Source organism: Apteryx mantelli, chromosome 2 (genome assembly GCF_036417845.1).
Source record: "Apteryx mantelli isolate bAptMan1 chromosome 2, bAptMan1.hap1, whole genome shotgun sequence".
Classification (NCBI taxonomy): Eukaryota; Metazoa; Chordata; class Aves; order Apterygiformes; family Apterygidae; genus Apteryx; species Apteryx mantelli.
In genome coordinates this window covers 28174920-28198739 of record NC_089979.1, presented here as the reverse complement: position 1 = coordinate 28198739, position 23820 = coordinate 28174920, and the positions used below count along the sequence as shown (strand labels likewise).

At 37.5% G+C, this 23820-nt stretch overlaps 1 protein-coding gene across 1 annotated transcript in view; it reads right to left on the bottom strand.

The window, feature by feature from the left end:
• The window catches only part of RIMS2 (regulating synaptic membrane exocytosis 2), a 492192-nt gene that overhangs the window by 64246 nt on the left and 404126 nt on the right, over nucleotides 1–23820 (bottom strand). Inside the window, 2 exon segments of the mRNA XM_067292312.1 lie at nucleotides 17026–17262; nucleotides 18262–18434. Of these exon segments, the coding sequence (XP_067148413.1) occupies nucleotides 17026–17262; nucleotides 18262–18434 (410 nt within the window).

The window sequence follows — 23820 nt, the reverse complement described above, 5'->3', positions numbered from 1 at the left end:
CTATGCTCCCACCTAGCAAACTTCTCCTTGAAAAAACCGCCATATAGCAGTGACTTTGTCTTTCTTTGATCCCTCTTTCTCCAAGAAGGTTTGAGGAATTTGGGGGTTTTGAATGGCTTATAGTGCCATTCAAAGTATATCTGAAGTGCTCATGAGCAGAAACCTTGATCAACACTCTGAACCCAACCCCCTTTTATACTTTCTGGCCATCCAAGCCCTCACTCACTAATCAGTCTTGGTAGATGCTTGGTGATCCTCCCCCTCTACTCAGCCCTGGGGAGGCCACATCTGGAGTGCTGCGTCCAGTTCTGGGCTCCCCAGTACAAGAGGGATGTGGCACTACTGGAGCAAGTCCAGCGAAGGGCTACTAAGATGATTAGGGGACTGGAACATCTCTCTTATGGGGAAAGGCTGAGAGAGCTGGGCCTGTTTAGCCTGGAGAAGAGAAGGCTGAGAGGAGATCTTATCAACGTGTACAAGTATCTGAAGGGAGGGTGTCAAGAGGATGGAGCCAGACTCTTTTCAGTGGTGCCGAGTGACAGGACGCGAGGCAACGGGCACAAGCTGAAACACAGGAAGTTCCATCGGAACATGAGGAAAAACTTTTTCCCTGTGAGGGTGACAGAGCACTGGAACAGGTTGCCCAGAGAGGTTGTAGAGTCTCCTTCTCTGGAGATATTCAAAACCCGCCTGGATGCAATCCTGTGCAATGTGCTCTAGGTGACCCTGCTTGAGCAGGGGGGTTGGACTAGATGATCTTCAGAGGTCCCTTCCAACCTCAACCATTCTGTGATTCTGTGATTTTCTCCCATTAAGCTATCCCTCTACCAAGACTGTCTTGTGACAGTGCCAGAAATGGATTATTCCCAGAAAAAATAGGGTGGCTTATTTCAGGTTTGGTTCCTTGCCAAAATAACAGTACTATAAAAGGGACTTTGAAGTGAAACAGTAAATCCCACAACCTTTTCTCTTAACATGGAACAAAATTGACTTATCCATTGAGTTTTCTTTACATGTATACACATCCACAAACACACATATCTATATCATCTATATCTGTATCTATATAATCTAGCTATCTATATTACTCTTCTGGTCTATAAATCTGAATTCTAATCTATAAGATTGGACCCTTGTATATTAATAAATAGCTAGTGGCCGCATGTAATAAAATTAAATTTAGCTGTAAATTGTAAATATGTACACAACTTATGTCATAGGTAATATGGACACATGGATATAAGGTGATGTCAAAACTGTATAAGACTTGAAATGAAAATGCTTTATTTTGGGAAACTGTGAAACCTGGAACATCTAGGTATGTACGACAGTATTTTAAAGCTGACGCTAAATAAGAGTAATTTATGAGACAAGGAATAGAATTGAACTAAAAATATACTTTTCAAGGTGCCACGTAATATAATTATCTTAAAAAAAATCCTTTGCAATGAAAATATGTACCCAGATGGGGAGAAAAAAACTGAAAGGTAAATATCCAAGAATGAACTATGCTATTCCCAATCACATGTGAATAATAACATAATTTTCACCCTTATTAGAATCCAAAGCTGAACAAAATCATTACAGAAACTCCTGCTGCCTGGCAGCCTACAGCAACAGCAACAGAAAACAGAGTGAACCTGACAAGCTACTGACCTGTCTTACTGGGGCACCACCTAGAAGTCAACAAGAGCAGGGCGGTGGGCAACACTCACAAGGGAATGTTGCTACCTGAGTTACCCCAAAATTCAGGAAACCACTTGAAGACACTCAGAACTGCAGACAAGTGTTTGCATAAGTACAATAGAAACTCCAGTGAGATGCTTCAGTGCTTAAATTCTCAAGTGAGTAGAGAAAAAGGAATGATTCCTCTACTTGGTCTTCCACTTCAGTCATGCTCTTTTCTAGTTCTTCTCAGTTGAGAGAAGCAGTTTTATACACCTGTCCTAAAATATAGTATTCCTCTGTAATCTCTTCACAAACAAAGAGAGGGAAGACTAAAATGCAAGTTAAATGACCTAACAGCTAAGTGTAAAACAAACCCCGAAGTCTAATCATCAGTCAGAACAGTCTACTTACAGCAAACTCAAAACAGGTATTTGACATATTTGTACTTTCCCAAGTGATAATTATTCCAAATAGTCAGGGTTAAGTCGAACAAGTTGGCTTCCTATGTATTTTACAATGTATTTCCTTTACTTCAACTATTTGTGGCCATATATGCTACAGAAAAATTTTAAAGGAATACATTCCCAAAGAATTCAGCAGAGAAATGCTCTTCAAAACAAACCAGAGAAAAATAATCCATTAGAAAAGAAATTATAAGGCATCTGTGTATACATGTAATTCGAAGTCATTAGTGGAGAAGAAATACCTTAAGCACCTGATATATTCTTAAAAATATACTGGGCTAGACAGCTGAAGGGAGTCAGAATGACAAATGCTCATCTAAAGGAAATTTAGTACGGTCCTTATTGTCACTGAAGAGCCCTATACTACATCTATAGTAGTAAATACTGGGGACCTGTTCTCTGACCTTGAGTCCTTGCATACGCACAGCTAATTTATATCCTCCTCAGAACAGTGTTTCCTCAGACATGCTGCCTACTGGAAATAGTCCGTGACTCATGCCATGTCCTGAATTGTGCCTGGGCATTATCTGGGAATACCAACTGTCCTGCACAAAGGTGTGCCAAGCAGCATGGAAACAGTTTGAACAGTATGGATGATCACAGGACAGTGCTTAAGACTATGCCCTGGACCTGTCTATTGGTATAGACACAGCCTTAAATTGCTTAATGAAACTATAAATATCAGATTGTTCTCAAATTCTGATATTCTACAGTTGACCAGGCCAATTCTAGGCCATAAGCTTTCTCCTACTGCTTCTAAGGAAAAACAGTCAACAACCGTAAAATTGCTAGTCATCCATAACTTTATGGAAAATGCAATATTGTATTTCTGATCTCTTTTAAGGCATTAATCTTCAAAACCTCTTTGGCAAGACCCATTTGTTTCCAAAACAGGAGTGTAGTTCTTCTCTGGAATCATCTGTGTTTGCTGTCAAAGTTTTACAGACTCCTACTATAGCAGATAATCAGAAACTACCTGGTTCTTCTCCCTGGGGTTTGTCAATATCTGTGCCAAATTACAGAAAGATTAGAAAACACTGGCAGAGAAACCCTCCCAAAATACAATGCCTATGATCTGGTCTTCTGAAAATGATCCCTTCTGGAGTTGACACAACAGCCAGAGGGGAATACTGCAGAGTGCCTAAGGAAATCCTTGTAGGAGGGCAGCAGGGAAGCAGATCTCACAAGATGTTTCATTCAGTCTCGGTATCCCCTGCTTTAGACAGGCCATTTCCTTGATATCTGACCAAGAAGGAGGATGACAGACAGTCCATGGGGTTTGGGTTAAATCCTTTAACTAGAGGGCAGATTTCACAATGCAAAAGGAGTGTGCCTCTAAAGGCAGCAAAACTGCCTCAAAGCCACTTGATATTCAGCAGTGTAGCTGGGAACTCTTGTACCATATAAGATGGACTGCAGTGTGGACAAATGCTCCAGATCCTAGATAAACAGTTTCCTTATAAAAACTTGGTTTAATCAGTGGATCAGTGAAGAGTGGTTGATTTTTGGATCTTAAGAAGAAAAAAACCACAGTCAGAAACTTCACTGTTATGATTATCACAATTTCTGACTGGCTTATTTGTGCTCCAAAGGCACATTTAATGGGCTTACAGAAATTACTTATTTTGGAATTAATCAGTAAATAATATTGTTGGCTGATGTCATACTTTCCATGAGAGCAGCTGCAGACACACTGAATCCTCGTTGTTTCATTATCTACCAAATGGGAAATGTTCTCCTGTCTCCGTAGTTAAAGAAGCTGCAGTATTTGGCTGCCTACTTTTTAACCATTTGTAAATCTGGGATGGTATCTCACTAGTTGGTCAGATTCTTGTCTGAGGAAACAGAAACTCTCTTATAGAAACTGGCTGATCAGTATCGCAAGTGCTAAATTTCCTCAGGATTATTTCGTTTAGACTGGGGTGAAAAAAACCAACACTGACACCTGGGAGTCCTTATGCTTTATCATGCCTGTTGAGATTTACAGTGTGTGGCAAACCAACCAGAATAGGGATGGAGGAACTACAGTGACTTTCCCCTGAAAGCTGTCATTGCTATAGAAAGCAATTATGAAGTCCCACACGTTAAAGAACCTTATTAAGATTTCTGCAGGCATCCTATGTTGTTGAACAGGGAAGTACTGCCCATTTTTTCCATACATTAAGTAATCCAATAGGCAGCAACATGAAAGAGTAAACTAAAACTAGGTAAATCTACTGATTCAGTCATTCTCCAAAGACAAGATACAATAAACAAGACACTAACCCAAATCAAAGAGAAAGAGTATTTTCAATTTGGGAGCAAAGACAAGTAAGAAAGACCTTACATCATTGTTTTCCAGATAAAACGTTTCTGACCGTGTGAATTTGTACATAGCTTATAAGACAAATCTTTTCTTACTACATACAATCATTTAACAAACACAGTTCATATTCTCTCAGGCATCCTCTGGCACTGTCGCATTTTTCTCTCCTTGAATTGTCAAAAGAATAATTGGACTCTTGTAAAGAGAACACTTCCCCTATCTCATTTGTTAAAATAATACTACAATACACCTTTCATTGCTCTTCCTTCCATCATTTTCCTCACTAATATACTTTCAAGACAGATATTTTATGTTGGCAGATGTAAAAAGCCTCTTCTCCTCTCTTTACTAACCTTGGAAGCTGACATCACATCAGTAGGAGTTCTTCTGGAATAAAGTACTGCTAACGTTATGTAAAACTTACTTTTAAAATAAATCAGATCCTAGCCCTGAACTGTGACAGTCTGTGGCAGAAAGCAGCACAGTACGCAGTAAAGAATTCTTACACTCACTCAGTGACTGCATAATCACTAACAAATCACATAGAAAAATAGCACTTTATTCTACAAAGAATTAATAAAAATGTTATTATATATGCTCCTAAGTATGATTTGGACTAAATAGACTAAAATTATTATGATGATCTCAATTTTTTTGTTTTTAATCTAGCAACAAATATACTTCACTAAAAACAATATTATCTAACACAGCCACTTTTCCAATCTGCAGTATTATTAATATTTTTAAATATGAAGGAGAAGACAGTAATGCTATCAATTGTATTGCATCTTGTTAATGGGATTTTTGAGGATTTCTTTTGTTTTTTTTCAGTCTTCATTACTGCTGAAATGGAAATGAGAACACACCATCTTGCTTCTGTGCCAGAAGTATATGTGCTAGAGAATCAGATTTACACTGAAGTCTTTTGGGGGATTTTGCAGGTTTCTTTTTTTCCCAATATAAATTCAGTATCAATGCTTCCCTATCATTTACCTTACTTCTCTGGTAAATGATCCCTAACTAAAATAAAGCACTTGCACTTCGCGAAGTGAGGAGTTCAGTGATGTACTGTGATGTCCCAGGAAAAGGATTTTAACCATTTTTCAATTCTTGTAAGAGGTATTTTCTTACACTTATTCCTTGTGAGACTGGAAGACCACTGAGAATTTCTTTTACAGCTTTTTACAAACAGGAAAGGAATTTTAATGCTATTCTTTATAGACCTCTTTACTTATTTGGAAAGGTTCTCATTTCATTAATTTGCTGAAAAAAATTAACAGAAACAGCATTATGGGGACAGTTGTGATGTAGGAAATAACATTTCCATAAGAACAATGCTTCTGGCCAATGCATGTACTCATCTGCCAATTTACGTCACAGAGAGACGCTACAGGTATGAAATTATAATGACTTAGTCTCCCAAGACTCATTTGGCCAAAAATTATCCTATCAACTCATTTGTGATATAAATATCAAAAAGTTACTGGACTGACTTTACTATCAGGTTTATTTTATTGAAATCATAACAAGAAAGTTGGTGGAAAACAACTGAGCTTGTAATTAGTAAATCTTTTTAATGGATTGGTCTAATCATGCAATATTTATCTTTTTCATGAGAAATTAATTAGTGAATAAAGTAGTCATGATAATTTTTTTTTATATATGTTACTATTCAGAGAAATCATGCGTGCACCTCTGAAAATAAAAATAACCTAGTATTTCTACAATAAGGAAGTAACTGTTTTAAAGGTCTCTTTAATCACAAAGCAGAAATACCTCACCAGTTACAGTACATAGGCTGACTTAAATTGGATCTTCCCCACTCATTTATATATCCGGCTCTGGACATTCCTGTCCACTGCATTTTACAAACCAATAGATGAATAGCTTTTTCTGTATCATGCCTAGTATGGTTTTCTTTATTAGGAAAAAAATCTTAAAATTGTTCATGGCCATGCCGTTGGATTACTTATCAAACAGTGCTCCAAAAAATGCGTGATGGAGGAGAAACATTTTAACAGACAACTGTTTCCAAAAAACTAGCAGTTGAATTTTTCACAGCACTTTAGAAGTTTTTAATAAAAGTTCTTGCTATCTCAGAAAGAATAACTGGCCATTCATTTTACTCAAAAATACAATTTATAACAAGTTTTTTATTTAAATTAAAATTATAGGTCAACGAAAATATTATATTCATGTTCATCTACTGCTAACGAACTTTCAAGTTTTCCTTCACAAAGTTACTGAAAAGCCTTATTACTCTTTTAGCAGATCTATGCAGAAATCCCTTCCTTTGATATAGTGAACTAAAGCAAACATTTAATATATATATGACTTCAAAAGAAATCTAGAAAGAATGATAGCTAAGGTGCAAAAGTCTTGCATTAGTCAGCTCTCATTTTAGTTTGATATATATTTGTAAAACATAAGCAGTTTATCTGAGCTCTGAAAGCTTGGCAATAAGGAAACAGAATTATAAATAAAGACAGAATCTTTTGCAGAATATCATCCAAAATTTCAGAGTTTAGGAAGTTGTGTATTTTCTTTAACCCACCCTGGCAAAAAAGCACCTGCATTCTTACTAGCAGGTTAACAGCAGGCTTGCTGAATTAAAACTGACAGTGGGAAATTTGACTGAGTGCCTCTTGCAGAAATGCACCTTGTGTGTATTTAATTTGAAGGTTAGAATGTCATGTGCTTATTTGAACTTATTCATGAATTACAGTCTTCCAACAGAGAAAAGCAGAGAGCGATCATTCTGCTTTAAATATTAATGATGCTGACTAAATCACAAAAAAAAATTATACTGCAAGTTTGCTTAATATTGGCCAGGTTTATTCACTGCAGAATTTAAAAAAAGCTCTTTGAAATGAAAAGCAAGCAGTGAATAGATAAAGCAAACCTTAAATCTGCCGTGTGCCCCAGACCTAAAACTCCCAGAGAAATAATGTAAAATCAAGCCTGGAAAGTGAGAAAAATTTCAAACTTGAAGGTATAAACTCTCAAAAATATACATAGATTAGAGAAATCACACATTGCCTCAGGGTAAGAGAAAGCATGGTTTGTCATCTTTATTTGCTAAACTGAAATTATCTATAAGGAAGATTTTTTATTTAGCAAACATTGACAGCTAGAAAACTTCTGAAGACAATCATGCAGGAAGTGGATAGCTGGCACTACTGAGACTACATTAAGGGGAACATCACATAATACACAGAGAAGAACTAGATGTCCTGAAAGGGCTTTGTTTAATTCAATTCTTGTAGTCAGTATGGATTTCACTATAGCTGCATCTATACTTCACTCATCAAAGACTGGATTGTTTTGATCAGCTGCATACAAAGTGGCGCTGCTCAGGTCCCTTGTCTTTTGTACTGCTAATGTGTGGGGGGTCTAAAGAATAAAGGAACAGTGACATTTCCTCCATTCCTTGTAAATCCAGCTTGCTTGAGGACTCCAGAAAAAATCAGGTCAGAATAGACACTGCTAACACCTCACAAAACCATAGCTTCTCTTCGAATTGATCTTCTGGGACCAAGAGTTAAATGGACACGAGCAAGAGATCTGAAGCCGTAATTACCTCAACCAAAGAGACATTATCTGGGACATCGTGATCTCGCCTGTCTGACTTCTGTCACTTTGACAAAATGTCTTTGAGTCACTTTGGGCCTCTGGGGATGGGGCGGGGGGGGCGGGGATTAGAAAGGCATACAGGAAACTAAAGACCATCATAAAAGGAAAGTGTTGTGAGGAAATTTGGCTTACATCTTTCTGAACTCCAGTCTGCAAACTTGGTTTTCTGGCCTGGAGAGAGCAGAGCTCCCTCCTAAGGCACTATTGAGTCTACACGCATGTTTGGAGCACCGGTTTGTTGTTGTTTACCATGGGCCGCCATAGAAGTATGTTCGTGGGAAGTGCTGAGCTCACAGTGGTAACCCAAGCGCACAAGCTCTTTGTTCACTAGTAGGGACCACATGATGAAGCATCTCACTGCTTGTTTAGGTAGTGCTTTATGGACCTTACAGACACATTCTCCATTAGATTTTGCTGCTGCAGCTTCTCAAGATGGGTAAGAGTACCACACAGGCACAGTGAGAGTACTGAACTCCAGAATGTTCAGATAACATTGGTCAAATAACCTTAAAATCAGACAGGTGGTCAATGGCACACCCTTGGAGTATCATCTTACAATGTGTATTAAATAAATAAAAATAAGAGCATGACCTTTAGTTAAAATATCATACTTGCCAGATGGGTCTGGCAATATATCTTTCACAGCTGTAGGAAAAGGAAGTTGTGAGATTTTCCTCCCAGAGAAGTAGAGGCTTCAAAGGCCTTTTTTTGACACCTTCTCTTATTCAGTTTTGCTTTTTCTTGTACTGCCAACACAACTAGGATGTCCAAATGCAGAAAAATGTAAAAAGTTTCTAACACTTCTGAGACCTGACATCACTTCTCAACCCATTGTGCCTTTAAGTGCTATTCTGATCAATGTATGCCATAAATACTCCTTTTTTGTCAGAAACACAATTCTGACTGGATGAACAGTTCTCTTAAAAAACAAACAGCAAGCAGCTTACAAGGATTTCTCTTATTTGACTGAGGCTTCTACAATACAATTTTCATAAGGATAGACCAGAAAAGCCTGAAGTCACCACTGCCTGTATCAGTAGCAAAGCCAGTTTCATTAGGTGACCATGATGAGAGGTCTCTGTCATGAATCAAAACTCCCAGGTCCCAGACAGTCTTCCTAGTGCCCTCCATGCCTGCGATACATGGTCCGGTGCTCTTTGTCTTCAAGAAGAGTAAAAAAAACAGTCCTTTGTTGAACAACTGAAATCTTGAAAGTCTTGCTAGTACATTTCCTTAGGCTTTGCATGGTTTGCAGTTTTGTGAAGACATTCAGTTCTATCTGGGTTACAGTCCTTTGCCTTCATACAGCTGGTACCAGCGATAGATTTGAATAGATAGTAATACTGGAGATTTAATAGACTTTAATATTGAGGATACCAAGTTTATCCCTAGTGGCCTTGAATTTATATAGATAAAAGGCTGTCATAACTGCAAATATTTTAGGAGAGATGGGCCATCTCAATGAATTCCGAGTAACCTCCTCAAAAGCCTTTGATTTGAATAGAATTTTGAAAAACAAGAGCCTAACCCATAGCTGTTATCATATTACTAACAAGAAATACCAACAAGATATCTATACTGGGACAAAGCCAGTACCTATATTATAGAAATCTCTTTATGAAGTAACAAGAAGGAAATTTATATTTGTTTCTTGGAAGACTGATAATCTTATTCACCAGTTTTAATGAAGTACATTTAGAGGAATCACAAAAAGAACTAAATTAGTTTTACAGAATCTTTTTACTTTTCTATTCAAAAATAATATTCAAATAAAACTCTTTGAAATACTGAAAATGTACAGCACTAAGATAGAACCACAGAATCACAAATGTGAAAGAAAGAAAAGCCTAGGAGTTTTCTAATTCAGTTCCTTGCTTTTATAAGTTTTTTTCCCCACACTTAGTTTTTGCTATTGCTATTCCATTTCATGGACCTGTTGCGCTGTTCAAATACAGAGAAAAAAACAGCCTGTTCACTGAAGACCTTACAATTTAAACAAGTTTTTAAAAAGATTTAGGCTTTAGAAAATGACCTTTTTTTAAACACATTTAAAAGTGCTAAAACTAATAATTCAATAATTATATTTGCATCAAGTCTGCATTTTAATTTTTCATCCTCATCTCTACTTCTTGCATGTCTCAAGGGCTTTCCATCTGCACTTTTTTTAAAACTACTGGTGCATTGTTTTCAAATAACCTTTAGTAACGGGAGTACACATCAGTGTTTTCTGGTCCACAGGTTATAGCTGACACTCAGTAGAGGTGGAAGTGCAGGAGTTCCATAGAAAGGGAAGCAGTTGCAAAAGATATTGTGTTGCTGTCAAAAAAAAAAATGTCCAAGAGTTCCCTGCTGGGCACCATACATCAAAAATACAGACTGCTCTAAATGAGATGTTCTCACTGTCCACCTGTTAATAATGTGTACTTCCAAACTGATTACTTCATTATTTCCCAGTGGATAAAAATAAGTTTATTAGCTGTAAAGTAAGTCTATACATCATTTGTGCTAACTGAAAAGTAACAGGAAAAAAAGATTCCCCAATGGGTTTGATGGATGGTGATGAATATCTTAGAATCAGGTGACTTTGTTAGACTTCTTCAATGTTTTGTATTCTGCTCTTGGTACAGATTTCACAACGAATATATGAACTAATATAATTCTTTTCCAAACCATTGATATATTGATATCCTTTTCCATAATACTTCTTCAGAAGTCACAGAAAATTTTCTCCTGTCTGTCATTGTGTAAGTGCAAAAAAATAATGGCCAAATTATTGGCTGTATATGTTGCTGCAGACACAGTTGCTATTACAGCTCTTGAAGATTTGCCTTGATGTGGAATACTTAAACAAGTTAACAAACTTACAACAAAATGGAATGTTTTTGAATCCATGCTTTAAATGGGGTAAGAATTTGTCACGAACTGCTGACAACCTCTTTACACAGCCAATAAAAGTAATGAAATCTTACTGAAAACAGCAGTTAGCTTTAGCTACTTTGATTTCAGATCCACAAACTGGTAAATAGTAAACAGCTCTCTGCTTCTCTAATTAGAAGTGTACAGAACAGTTATGCTGGGGGTACACAAAATAAAGTTGATGCTTTTTTATTCAGGCATTCAGTCCAGCATCCTTTCTCCAGCTGCCTGAATAAAGTGATCTGCATTTGAAAAGAGCTGGTGAACACTGTACCTGCACCCTGCAGTTCTGATCCCACAAATGGCAAGGTCATTTTATTATGAAGTTAAAGAACTTATTACACCAATACCTTGGGTTGAGAGCTGGGGGAAATCGCATGCTGACATCCTTGAAAAATTACATGAACGTTCTTGTTAAATAGCTGTAGCCAAGTTCTCTCTCCTATCACGGCAGAAAAAAAGTTGAGTGAACCTTAATGGCTTACGGGGCGCCTGTTATGGCAGTGGCAGCATCCCAACACCTCCTGCCATTTCGGCTGAGTCCCGTTTCAGGACTCATCACACCTCGCCCCATGCCAGGAGGAGGCTCAGTCGCAGGAAGGGAAGGGGAGGCTGGCAGCTGGGGAGGCACTGTGCTGCCACCGTCATTCCTCCTGCCTGTAGCCTGCTTTTGCTCATTTAGGAGAGGCTCCTGAGTGCTTAGCACAGCCTGAATTTGTTCTGGTGATGGTAGTGTGTTTCTGATCATGCTGTTTCCCAGAATACCTATTGAATGCCCAGGGATTTACCAGTTGGATATGCTGCGTTGAAGTGTCTAGCCTATTTGTGCATGGTTTAAGTGACCTGCAGAAGCACAAATCCAGCAGTTCTAGGAAGTCATTGCCGGACCTTTCAAGTGCACAATCTGCCTGTACTGTTCTTTTGCAAAAGGACCGATCACGCAACGGGGAAAGAGCCCCAGCTACAGCTTTCCCATGCAAATGTCCTATTTTGCTAGAAAGATTAGGCACCATTAAGGTGTTTCATCCATTAGTGCAGTTGGAGCAACCACTATAATTACTCTGAAATAGCTTTAAGAAACCAAACAACACATGCACACTGAAAACAGATTCCTAATGCTTGTTATCTCTTGCACAGTTTTCGTTATTTTTACCAGAATGTAAACTTTCACAGAATGTTACTGGCCTCCACTGCTACAGAGGAGCTTGCACAGACTGAATTGACCTGCTTTTTCATTCAGCTTTGCAAAACACTGCATTTAACTGATAGTAGCTGCAATCAGTGTGGAAGACTCATAAAAACTGAAATACTAAAATTACAATATAAAGAAAATCTAAGAAACAAATGCTCATCAGGAATCCGTTTCAAAACCTATATAATTACATTCTCTAAATATTTTCGACTGAATCACACACATAAAAGAACTAGAAAGGGAAGTGAGCTTGAGCTGAATCTTTACAGCCCACAAAATAAATGACATGGAGAGCATGAAGAACTGTTAGGAAGAGAACAATTTTTGTATCTGAACAAACTCTGCTTCCTGTGCCATGGAGTGCCTCTGAAGAATTACATCCCAGATGATTTTTCCTACTACAAATTCATTCTCTCCTTCAGTTCTATCATCTTCCTAGTTAAGCAATTCTATTTCTTATTCTTTTAGCTTTCACTTATTTTCTTCACACAGGATCGCATTGATTTCTTCCAAAATATAGCAAAGCACATGATCTATTCTTCTCTTGTACTATCTCTGCATTTTCCCCTTTACAGTTTTCTCCTTCTTCTCCCCAATCACGGATGTAGAAATTTCTCACTGGGTCTCTTCCTTAGCTGCCTCATTTGCCTAAGTGAGTGCATGCTATCTTCTGATTTCCATTGCTCTCATCCCTCTTACTTTCCTTACTCTTACTTCTAGCCACTTGCCCACCACTGGTTCTTTTCCCAAATAATAGAAACATACATTGACACATCCCTTTAAAAAGTAAAACAGATCCTCTGTTCTTGCTCTCACCAGCTCTGCAACTGTTGCCACATCTCCTTTCTCCTTACCATCGTTGCATTAATTGAACACATTGTTTAGAATAACTCTGCTGAGTTTTTGTTGTCCAATTCCACTTCAGACAGCTTCCAAACTTTCACCTTTTGCATTCAGCTGGAACTGCTTCAGCTGAAGTCTTTAACTATCTCCTAAGATTTTGAAAGTACACCGTTCCCTCCTTTGCCTTGCTATAATTAACCATGCTCTTTCTGAAATGTTGTGCTCCCTCAGCTTCCATAGTACATTGTCTCTTGAACTTTCTCTTTCTCTAATCATTCATTCAACACGCCTCTAGCAGATTCTCATTTTCTGTCCACCTAGTTTACTGTCAGGGTCCCACAAGGCTGTATCATTGCTATCTGTGAAACCAACGTACCCTCAGCAACAGTACGTCAAAATACTATCCCCTCTGCACTGACAGTTCACAGAACTCCTTCTCCTCTCCCCTCCAGTCTTCTCCTGCCTACATGGCAACCTCTTTCTTTGGCACCTCCCTGTGAATCACCAATTTCAACTCAGTATTGCTGACCTCTATATATCCCTCTGAGACCTCTCCTCTGCTTCTCCTCCCAGTGATGGGGGACATGCATATTGTTCATGGCTGTTATGTGGGCAGGACTTTTAACTCAGGCTTCACATAAGGTCCACACACTTGTGTCTTGCACATAGTTCCTATTTCACATCTCTAACCCCTCTGTCCATCCACACAGCTAAATGTTTTGTCCACTTTCTCACCATTTCATATGCCAGTTATTACAGTGCTTTTCTCCAGCCCTGACAATCTACCTAGTCTATCCCCATCCAGAATACTCTAGAAAAGATAAGTTTCATACCTTTCAATTGTACCTCAGTACAAAGGTATCCTTTTTCTTTATCCAGTTGAACATAAGTTGCTTGTCTTTATTTTCCAGCATTTTAACTGTTGTTCCTTATCACATCTATCTTTTCTCATTCAAGACTTAAATATGAGCTCCTGCTGCTGATCAGGGTTGCCCCACCATCCACTTGCTGTATTTTCTAATAAGCACCTCATGTTTTCTCCCCAATGCTTCAAATGCTTGAAAAGAGCTCTCCAGAAGCATTCACAAAGCTATCTTATTTTTCTTCTTCAAGTTTCCCCTTTGTACTCTTCATGGTCAAAATGCCTTCAAGCCTTTATTCTAACTACCTCCTGGAGCATCATTTAATTCTCCTGTGTTCCCCCCTCTGAATCAATATGTTATCTCACTATATGGACTGTTCATGCTTGGAACAGAGGCTATATATTTTTTCTGTATTTGAGCATCATCTCAGACAGTGAAACCCAGGTTCATGACTACAGTTGCTGTGTGTTGATATATCACAAAACTATCATGATTATCAGAATTAATATTTTGGATTGATATTTAGAAAAATGTTAAGAAAAGTTAAGATTTAGACCAGACTGAAACAGATTTCTTGCAATTAAAAATTATGAATGCTTACACATTAGATCTAAGAGATCTAGATCTCTTGTCCCTGATATCATCAGGGAATTATTTGTCTAACAGATTAAAAATAAGTTGAATAAGAAATAATGTCTTCCATTCAAGCAAAATACTTAGCAGCATTGACACAAAACAACTGTACATAAGGAATTCTTAAAACTTACAGCAGGAAAGCTTGATCCCTGCTTTGAGTTTACTAACATGCTTTGCCAAAAAGAACACAATTATGTTTTAGCTGTACATCAACCATATGCCATTTTTTAGTTTTATGAGGTTTAATGAAGGCAAAATCTGACTCTACAGCTACTTCTGCCAAGATTTATCAACTTTTTGTATGCCAGTACTCCAAAAGCTAATGCAGTGTATTCACTAATTTCACTAAGACTTCAGTAAAACTACACCTGTATATGCAGCTGAGGACATATATGAAGTTTCATAAGGACTAATAATTAATAATCATTTCATTTAATAAATACAAAAAAGAGGAACTTTTAAGGAAAATCAGAGTATTACAAGTTGCAGAACATACCATCAGAAGGAACTGGATTAACATCAGTGCTTACGATTTATTCTACCTTCTGTTTTGTCCACTGCATACACAAGTCATGATGACAGGATTATTACTAATCTTTAAGGGGAATTACTTTAGTATGCTAATGATACACAACTATGGATATATGTATCTCAATGTGCGTGCTTTTCAGCTTGCTTCCTACCCTAGAAGACTGCTTAGAAAACACTGAAAATATGAGCACTTACTGCACCATGTGAAAGGAAGCTGGATACAGAGTAACTATTCTTTTTATTCACAACTTTTACACCAGAAGTGGACAAAGTGGTCAAGGGACTGATTTTCATGGCAGGGGCAGAACTCTTACACAAAGTCACCACAGAGCAGCCACTTAGTGATATCTCACTTCCCTAGCAAGCAGGGACTCCTGACTTCCACTATGTTCCTGAAGGCAGAGAACAGCTAAAAAGCAGAGGTGTAAGCTGGAACAGGGAACAAGAAGTTGCATCTCAAAGAGGACTTTAATTTCTGTAAGGGACAACATTGAACTGAAGATTAATCTGAGTAAATAGGTCCTGCTTTTTGAGAGGCAGGACTTCCAGATCCCATGAAACTGGGAACTTACTGGGATCCTGGAGAGAAAAAGGTCTTCGAAACATCCTTTCCCGCAGGACTCTTCAGAAGTCCCTGGAGCAAGTATGCAGGGCAGTCTTAAAGACAGCTGTTTATAAACAGCTGGTTTTGCTGAGTTCTAAAATGCACTCACATGAGTGTAGGAATGATAACACAATATACAAAAGTGGTAGTATGGTTATATTGCCGCATACCACCCTAGCCTGAACACTACACATTTTGATTCTTTTTTCATATCACTTTGAGAATTGCTTTAAGAATTCCCCTTTCTCTGTTCTACTGCGGGTGAACTGGTTTTGGTATCTCAGTTTAGAAAGAACACTTTATGAGAGCAATTATTTGTTTGAAATAAAAGAAACAAGTGTGTGTGTGTGTGTGTGTGTGTGTGCATGAGTATATGTACAGGCACGTACATATGCATGTAGCAAGGGAAGAAAGTGAAGAAAGTGGAATGCAATCTCTCTGATACTGCAGAGTGCTCTATGCTTACCCTAGTATATATTAGCACAGTTTTAAAGACATAAATTATCTATAGATAATTAGAAGCTTAAAAGAAAGTAATTTTTTTCTGAGTTTTTTTGCCATTCTTATGTGGTGAAAAGAGGTTCAAGGATATTCAGCAAAACTCAAACTCATTTTTTGCTAAAAAGAAAGAATATTGTATTTCTCATAATGTGAATTACATGGATTTTGCGATACAAAATATCATGCATTTACAATAAACGTCATGGTTCAAAAGGAACTGTGGTAAAATCTAGAATATTAGCTGATAAAATCAGAGCCAATTGTGCTGAAATGTTTCTGGACACAATACAGCAGCAGAGGTACATAACCCTTCCACAATACAGCAACCCACAATATTATTCACACTGAGGAAAAAAAAAAAAAAGACTCTCTGCTTATCCATGTAAATTGTCAATCAATATGCATTTTTATCACCTACACAAACAGGATTAAAAAAAAATCCAACTCTTCTTTAGTACTGCCACCAATGAAAAGTAAAGATGGCTTTGATATCGATGAGATATCACTCAACAAAAGATTTCTTCCCTGAAATAACAATTCAAATAGGGAATATAAAGAGGCATCTTACAATTTCTATTGTTTATATAGTCAAATGCAAACTCTACTCTAAACCAATTTAAAAAATAATAAGCTGTAGTTGCATGCATAATAATGAGTAAAGTTAGTGTGCTGCATTATTTGGCATGCAGAACAAGTTCACTGAACCTGGAGTGAAACTTGCTTAAATATAGAAGTTTCATGGTTGTAGGCAAAATAGGCTGCAGAGAACACAGACAGCACGCTATGCAAAGGAAAAAAAAGGGAAGGCAAGTAAGGTCCAGGTACAAGAGGAAAAAGAACAGCTCTATGAAAACAGAAATATATTTTACCTGACATCCTCTTTCCCTTCCTCAGCTTGGTCCTCTTGGGTCTTTTCCTCATGCCCTAATCCTTTGATTTCCTCCTTATCACAGTTCTCTGTCACCTCTTGCCCTTCCCCTTTTTCATTAATTTCTTGTTCCTTTGCTTCTTCCTCCTCCTCTTTTTCCTCCTCCTCAGGAAATATCTCATCTTGTTCATCCCCTTCCAGCCCTCCCTCTTTTTTTTCCTCTATATCCCTCGTCCTTCTGAAGTCAATAAAAATTGAACAAGGCATGCAAAAGGAAAAAAGACAAGAACAAAATAAAGTTAGGTTCAGAGAGAAGAGCATGCATGAACTCACAAGAAAGGATATGTATACAAAAATAAAAATAAAAACTAAAAGAAAGATGTAGTTATAAGTTAAAGCATGCTGGCTAATCCTCCAGCCTACACTAGATAAGCTTTAAATTGGGACTTTTTCTTAGGACAGACTTTTAAGTCCTTCTTCGAATAAGAGTTGCATTGCAATACATCACATATACAAAATCATACATAACCAGAAGACAAACACAATGTGGTCCTAACAGTGTTCATATAAACAGAGAGATCTTTAAACCGTTTTTCAAAATCATCATTTCTCTTGAGAGGACATCTTTCTGAGAATTAATAATTGATCTGACATCAAATTTTTCTGCGAGATGCAGGTGGGTTAAAATTATCTTTCATTCATTCTGAACCCAAAGTCCCTCTGAGTGCACGCAGGGTGCAGGCAAAGGAGATGGGAGTGTTTTGCTCACAGATGCTCTGTGGACGTCTTGTCGAAGATTAATTCACAGCGGATATATATCTGTGTCTGTTTAAATATTAAATAAGACTTTTGCAAAAGTACAACAGTTCTAGTTTAAAAAGTAAATTAAGATGTTTCTCACCTTACTGGCAAGAAATTGCAAGTTAAACTGGCCTTTTAGCCATATTAAGTATTTTACCAAACTGTTTTCAGAAAATGCAAATCTAAGTGCATCTAAAGCCTGCTGACAGCAGACATTTTTGATCCTAGTGTATGTTCGTATAACTCAAGATGACAAACTTTGCTAAAAACAAATAGCATAAAGAATTCAAAAAGCATTAGATGTAGAACACATTCAAACCAGTATTTCACAAATTTCCCACGGATTTCAATTTAGGCAAAATATTCATTTCAAACACAGATATTGAAAAGTAATCAGTTACTTAAACTGAGTGGCCATGGCTGGTGTTAAGCTCACCTTATTTTCTTGTTTCCTCTTGGTCGCTCTGATTGGACAGACATGTAGCTTGTGCTGCTGAAACGCGAAGCACTGCTTGTCCTTGACACAGCTGAGACATCACTGACATCGCTGTCTGAAGACTTATTGGAAATATTGTCTGAGCCTCGCTGAGGATCCCGTCCTGACCGATACTATAAGAGCAAAGAGACAAAGATAGGGATGTTGTCAGTGACACTACCGCAAATTAGCTTTGGAGTTGGTCTCTGATGATATCTCAACTGCCTGTATCACCAGACTGCCTGGCATTTTTATAATGAAGTTTTTAACTGACATGGAATATAAATGATTTCTTGGTTCATATTAGTTTTCCTCTGCTGTGCTATCCAGTTGAAGTTATTAGCTCCTCGCTTTGATCCATAGAGTAACTTGTACAAAGCTTCCAGCTCTTGTAAAGGTTTCACAAACCTTAGCAAAGACATATAAACCACTGTGGAGTATTTCTTACCACAACTATTTCACCAGTGCACAAAAGCGAAGCAGAGACTTAGTGACTTGCCCAAGTTTGCTCAGTTAGTGAAAAATTGAACAGGAGACAGAATTTGTTTCAAGCGAACTACAAAATAAGTGTCTCTCTTGGGGCCTATCCTATTTGCAAGAACTTCTGTCTGACAAATGTTAATACTCATTTCAAAAAGTAAACAGATGAGATTATCAAATCACAAGAGGAAGTGATATTGCAGCTGTGCAAACAAAGCCACATCTTGCTGAACTGCTGAGTCGGGAAGTCCGAAAGGACACAACAATGAAGAGACAGGATTTAGAGATAGTTTGTACTGAAAATATATAAATGCCTCAGACATTCAAAGATGCCAATAGTATTCTGCCTTGTTGCCAGCATACTACAAACACTGAACTGCCAGGTGACTGGTGATCAGAGGTAAGCCTGTACGACAAAAAGCAGTGTTGTGCAGAGGTATTCAAGCTACATCTGAACAAAATATTATGGCTATACTATTCTTGTTATACAAGTTAGCTCTAAATAAGTGCTAAGACTGTGCTACACTGCTTTGCACTATATGGTCATATACTAAATCCTGGAGAGAGATTTTTCCCTCTCCTCTTTATATACAGACATTTCTGTGGATACAGAAATCTGGTTACAACCAATAATCTTAGAAAAATGGCATTGTAAGATGAATTGTCAAAGATCACCAGGTAATTGTTTGGCTGATGTGGAAAGAAGACAGTATGAAAAGATGTAAGGAGCAACACAGAGAGGAATTAGAGAAAACAAGGGGAGAAACTGTTCTGCACAATATTCCAGTGGCTTGCTGAGCCGCTGAGGGTAGCAAATTGGACTCAGTCACCTGTAGAAAACAATTCGCAATGTAAAGTGCTGGACTTGAGTAGTTCTGCAGAAGGGAAGGCTGTTGAGGTCTGGATATGAAATTTCTCCCCTTTTTTATAGTTTTACCATAACTGTCTTCCATGAAGTACATTGACTACTTGTTTTTGCTTTCTTGCAAGGAAGAAGGTACACTAGGAAATATCCTAAAAGACTGCACAGTGCCTACCTCCCTGAAGAACAGAATTTGAGTGCCTATTTTACCATAAATGAATTTTACACTTACAAATAGTGAGTCATTTTGCCTTTTTAAAATGGGGAAACTAAAGAGCAGAAAGTGTTCATGTAGGTTACACCATACACTTGTTGCAGAATCAGCAACTGACCATGCCCAGCCTGCACTGCACATCTATGCAAAATGTCTGCAAATGCTGCAGTCAGGTTCCTGATCTATCTTAGGTATAATTTACAGTATTCACATTTATTCCCAGAGCATTCAATCTCCCCTCCCTGGTCTTAAAGTATGAAAGTGTGCCATAAACCTATGGAGTACTTCTAATGTTTAAATGTTGTAATATCTAATGACTGTTTTATTAATGTCATTAATATTTTTGCCTGATAAAAAAGACAGTATGTATTATTTATTAGCAAAATCATTTGCAAACATAAAAAACAATGATTGAACAACTGTCCTGATCATCAGAGACATGGGAATATTATACGAGAAGATTCTTCTTTTGCAGAGATTCCTGTTAAAAGAGCAACTGCTCAACACATCAGCGAAGAAAAAATAACCACATAACAGTAGTAAAGCCTTTCAAAATGTGAGTGTATCTATTCGTATTTATTTAGTTTCACCCAGCTAACTTTCCCTAGGATTTTCCTATGCTGAAGTCACAGGTATGAGTGAAGTTTGTGTTGAAAAAGCTGGTTCAGCCTTAAGTTCAGCCTTATAATACCAAGTCTAGGAAGTACAGCCTGGTATACTGGGCTACTACCAGGCAGTATAGCAAAGGCAATATGGAGCTCCCTTCAGGCCAATGTCTCAATATTTGCTTAGGCTCCCAGGCAGGTTTTGCCTGTCATGCTGAACCCCACACTGCCGTGGCTGCACTACCACTGGTCCCCAGTAGAGCTAACATATAGCTAAATCACATGTGCTTATATGAGCAGATGTCATATTTACAATGACTAGCGACCTCAGTGTAGACACACGGTTAACATTGCAGACCTAATGTGGCTATACTAGAGGGAAATTAGACTGTAGTTTCAGATGTAAATCATTGATGGAATTGTTAATTAAGTTCCAATTAGAGGATAGATAATTGCTTGTGGTGATTCACAGAGTAACAGACCTCGACCTGCAGCTCCACAGCAAGCTTGCCATGCAGGCAGTGAAAGGAAGCTTCTGAATGAAGTGCATCCAAGGGACAGGAAGCTGCAGGCAGCACCGCACTCCTACAAAGTCACTCTACAGGTCGTTCCTACAGCATGCGGAAAGTCTCAAAGCCCCGTGGTTTTGTCAGGTGCATTGCTACACTGGTAAGCTAACTCAATTTCTTAAAAATATATTTTTGGTAGGAATGTATTTCATATATCAAATCAGACATTTTCCTAAATAAAACAGCCCTATTGTATTTTTATTTTAAAAAACAACTAGCACAGTAGTAATAATCTACTGCTACACAGTGAGAACAAAGAATTGCAAAAGCAACAATAGCAACTTAAAAGTAAGTCATTCCTGAACTATCGGGGGGAAAGGGGCCATTACCTAGTACCTTTTTTCTTTCATAGGTAAGAGTATTTCCCATCGTGTATATCAGATTAGACCAGATGATAAATAAATATTATTTGATACTTACTATTTCAGGATATTTTAGATTTGGAATAAAGAATGTTTTAGAGGAACTTCTCATTTAAATACAAATGTCTTATTATAAAATATTTATTTTTAAAAGTCTCACTAAATATTTACCTATTCTCTTAATTGCAGTCCCAACATCTCTTAACTGCCTACCAAAATAAAATCTAGAACACGAACTAAATTGTCTATCTTTTGGGGAAAAAGCTCAAATACTTCAAACTCATCCATGAAGTCTGATCTCAATTGCTGTTCTGTTCTTACTCCAATGATTTCCATCCCCTACATTTCTGACCATATCTGACTTTATTTTAAGATATACATTATAACTGTTAGTCTAGTGTGTGTCAGTGTTTCCGTGACTACAACACAGAAGATGAAATATGTTGTTTCTCTGACAGAAGCCATGCTGGTATTTTAGTTTTACAGTTGTTTCTGAAACTGCAAATCAATATAAAGCAGTTTCCAAAGTGCTCCTTTGCCCTCTGCCTCAAAGTAAAATGACACTTTCATTGTGTGACTATTGATTTTTAAAAAGTATCCCATTTCCACTATCGAGTATCTCATATCATATAGCCTGACACAAAATATTTTGCACATTCTGTGTAAATCTTTTTTTCAGCTTCTGTGAGGCTAAAGTTGTCCAAAGGCATTATATCATGCATTACATTCTTTGTTCTTCTTTCTCCAAATTTCACTGTTTTTTTTTTTTTTTTAAAGTCCCCAACTGCATAACAAGATCAACAATTCACTGAAAAGGTCGTTATTTACCAAGTGCCATCCTCCCATCATATCTGAAAGACTGCTGCCATTTTCTCTCCCTGTCCACAGCTGTCCTCCACATCCTCTTCTGTCAGACCTAACTTTGGCTGTATTACAATTACTGCAGGGTACTTGTGATGCCCCAGGGTGGATCCTAACTGATGTTTGGATCCGATCTGGGTGAAAAACCTCTGTATACTCTGATTTCCTTCAGAAGAAAACATAGGCACAGGGGCAGCAAGGGAGTCTCGTGTGACCCCACAGCTTCCCTGGTTTGGACAATCAGGAGGTCAGGACTGTGGTGAAGTGTACCCACCTACAATACAGGTTAATTAAATACTGTTTATTTATTTATTTATTTATTTATTTATTTAGCTAACAGTCACTGAAGTATAAAAATTAACTCTTGACTTTCCCCATGTTGGAGACATATGTCTCTCTTATTTGAATGAGGTGAAAGTTTCATTTTCAATCCAGTCAAGATTCTTACAATATAGCCAGGATTCTGTACCTTATGACTTGTAAGCAAAAGCACCCCACTTCTTCCAGAAGTTTCAACAAGAGGAAGTCTGCTGCAAGCAGAGGAGTTGATGAAAAGTCACTAATTTTAATAATAAGATGATTTTGTCCTATTTTGCTGTGTTGAAGAACAGGATAAATGTCACTGTTACTGATCCTATCAAACACATTCCAAAGTTTCTTAAAACCTTTCCCTCCACAGTAATAAAACATTAGCTGGAGACTCTAACAAAGTGATAGTTAGGTGTTTGTGCCAATACTTCACAACTGCAATAGAATATTTTCCAGCAGTGGTAAATTCAAGATTATTAAAGCTGAAAAACAAATACCTGCTCTAACTTTTCTCTGCAAACATTTTATGACCCCCTTGTGAACTGCCATTATATGACTGACAGGCTATAGGGAACTACAGCTGCTCTGATACTTATTTCTCAAAAGAAACTGTATTGGAATCTCTAATTCAAAGGAAGTTTTTAAGTGTTTTGTATTACTTTAATCTATTGTTACTAGTCTTCCATCTTGGATTACACAGTCATGCTGTTGTCCAGGCAATTGAAATTGTCAGGAATTTCCAACTACCTTTCTGTTTTATTTTCATTTTTTCTTTTTTATGGTCTACTCATCAGATTTTATTTGCTAGCATTTACATAGGAGCAATTAAATCTGGTCAATGTTTCTACTAATCAAAATGTTGGGAAGATGGTTTCAGACTATTGTCCATTGTCCTACCCCAACAAGATTAATGAACCATTCTGGACTTTTTCAATAGTTCTTTGCCAAGCTGACAAAAGCTTTTGAGCAGCCAGAGCACAGCAATTGTATGAAATTTTCTGTAATTTCATCTGGAGCTTCTGGTTCAAGTTTGCAGCCTCAAAAGGCACTGTGAACTTTAGTTGCCATGCAGCATTTGAATGAGTGTTACTAGATTGTTTAATTGTTTTTGAATGTTTTCCTAATGGTACCCAATGAAGTATGTCATTAAAAGTAAAACTGAATATTACTAACAAACACTTACAACAATAACATTACATTTATATAAATAAAAAGATTTTAAGTCATTTTACAAATGCCATATACAGATATGTAGAGA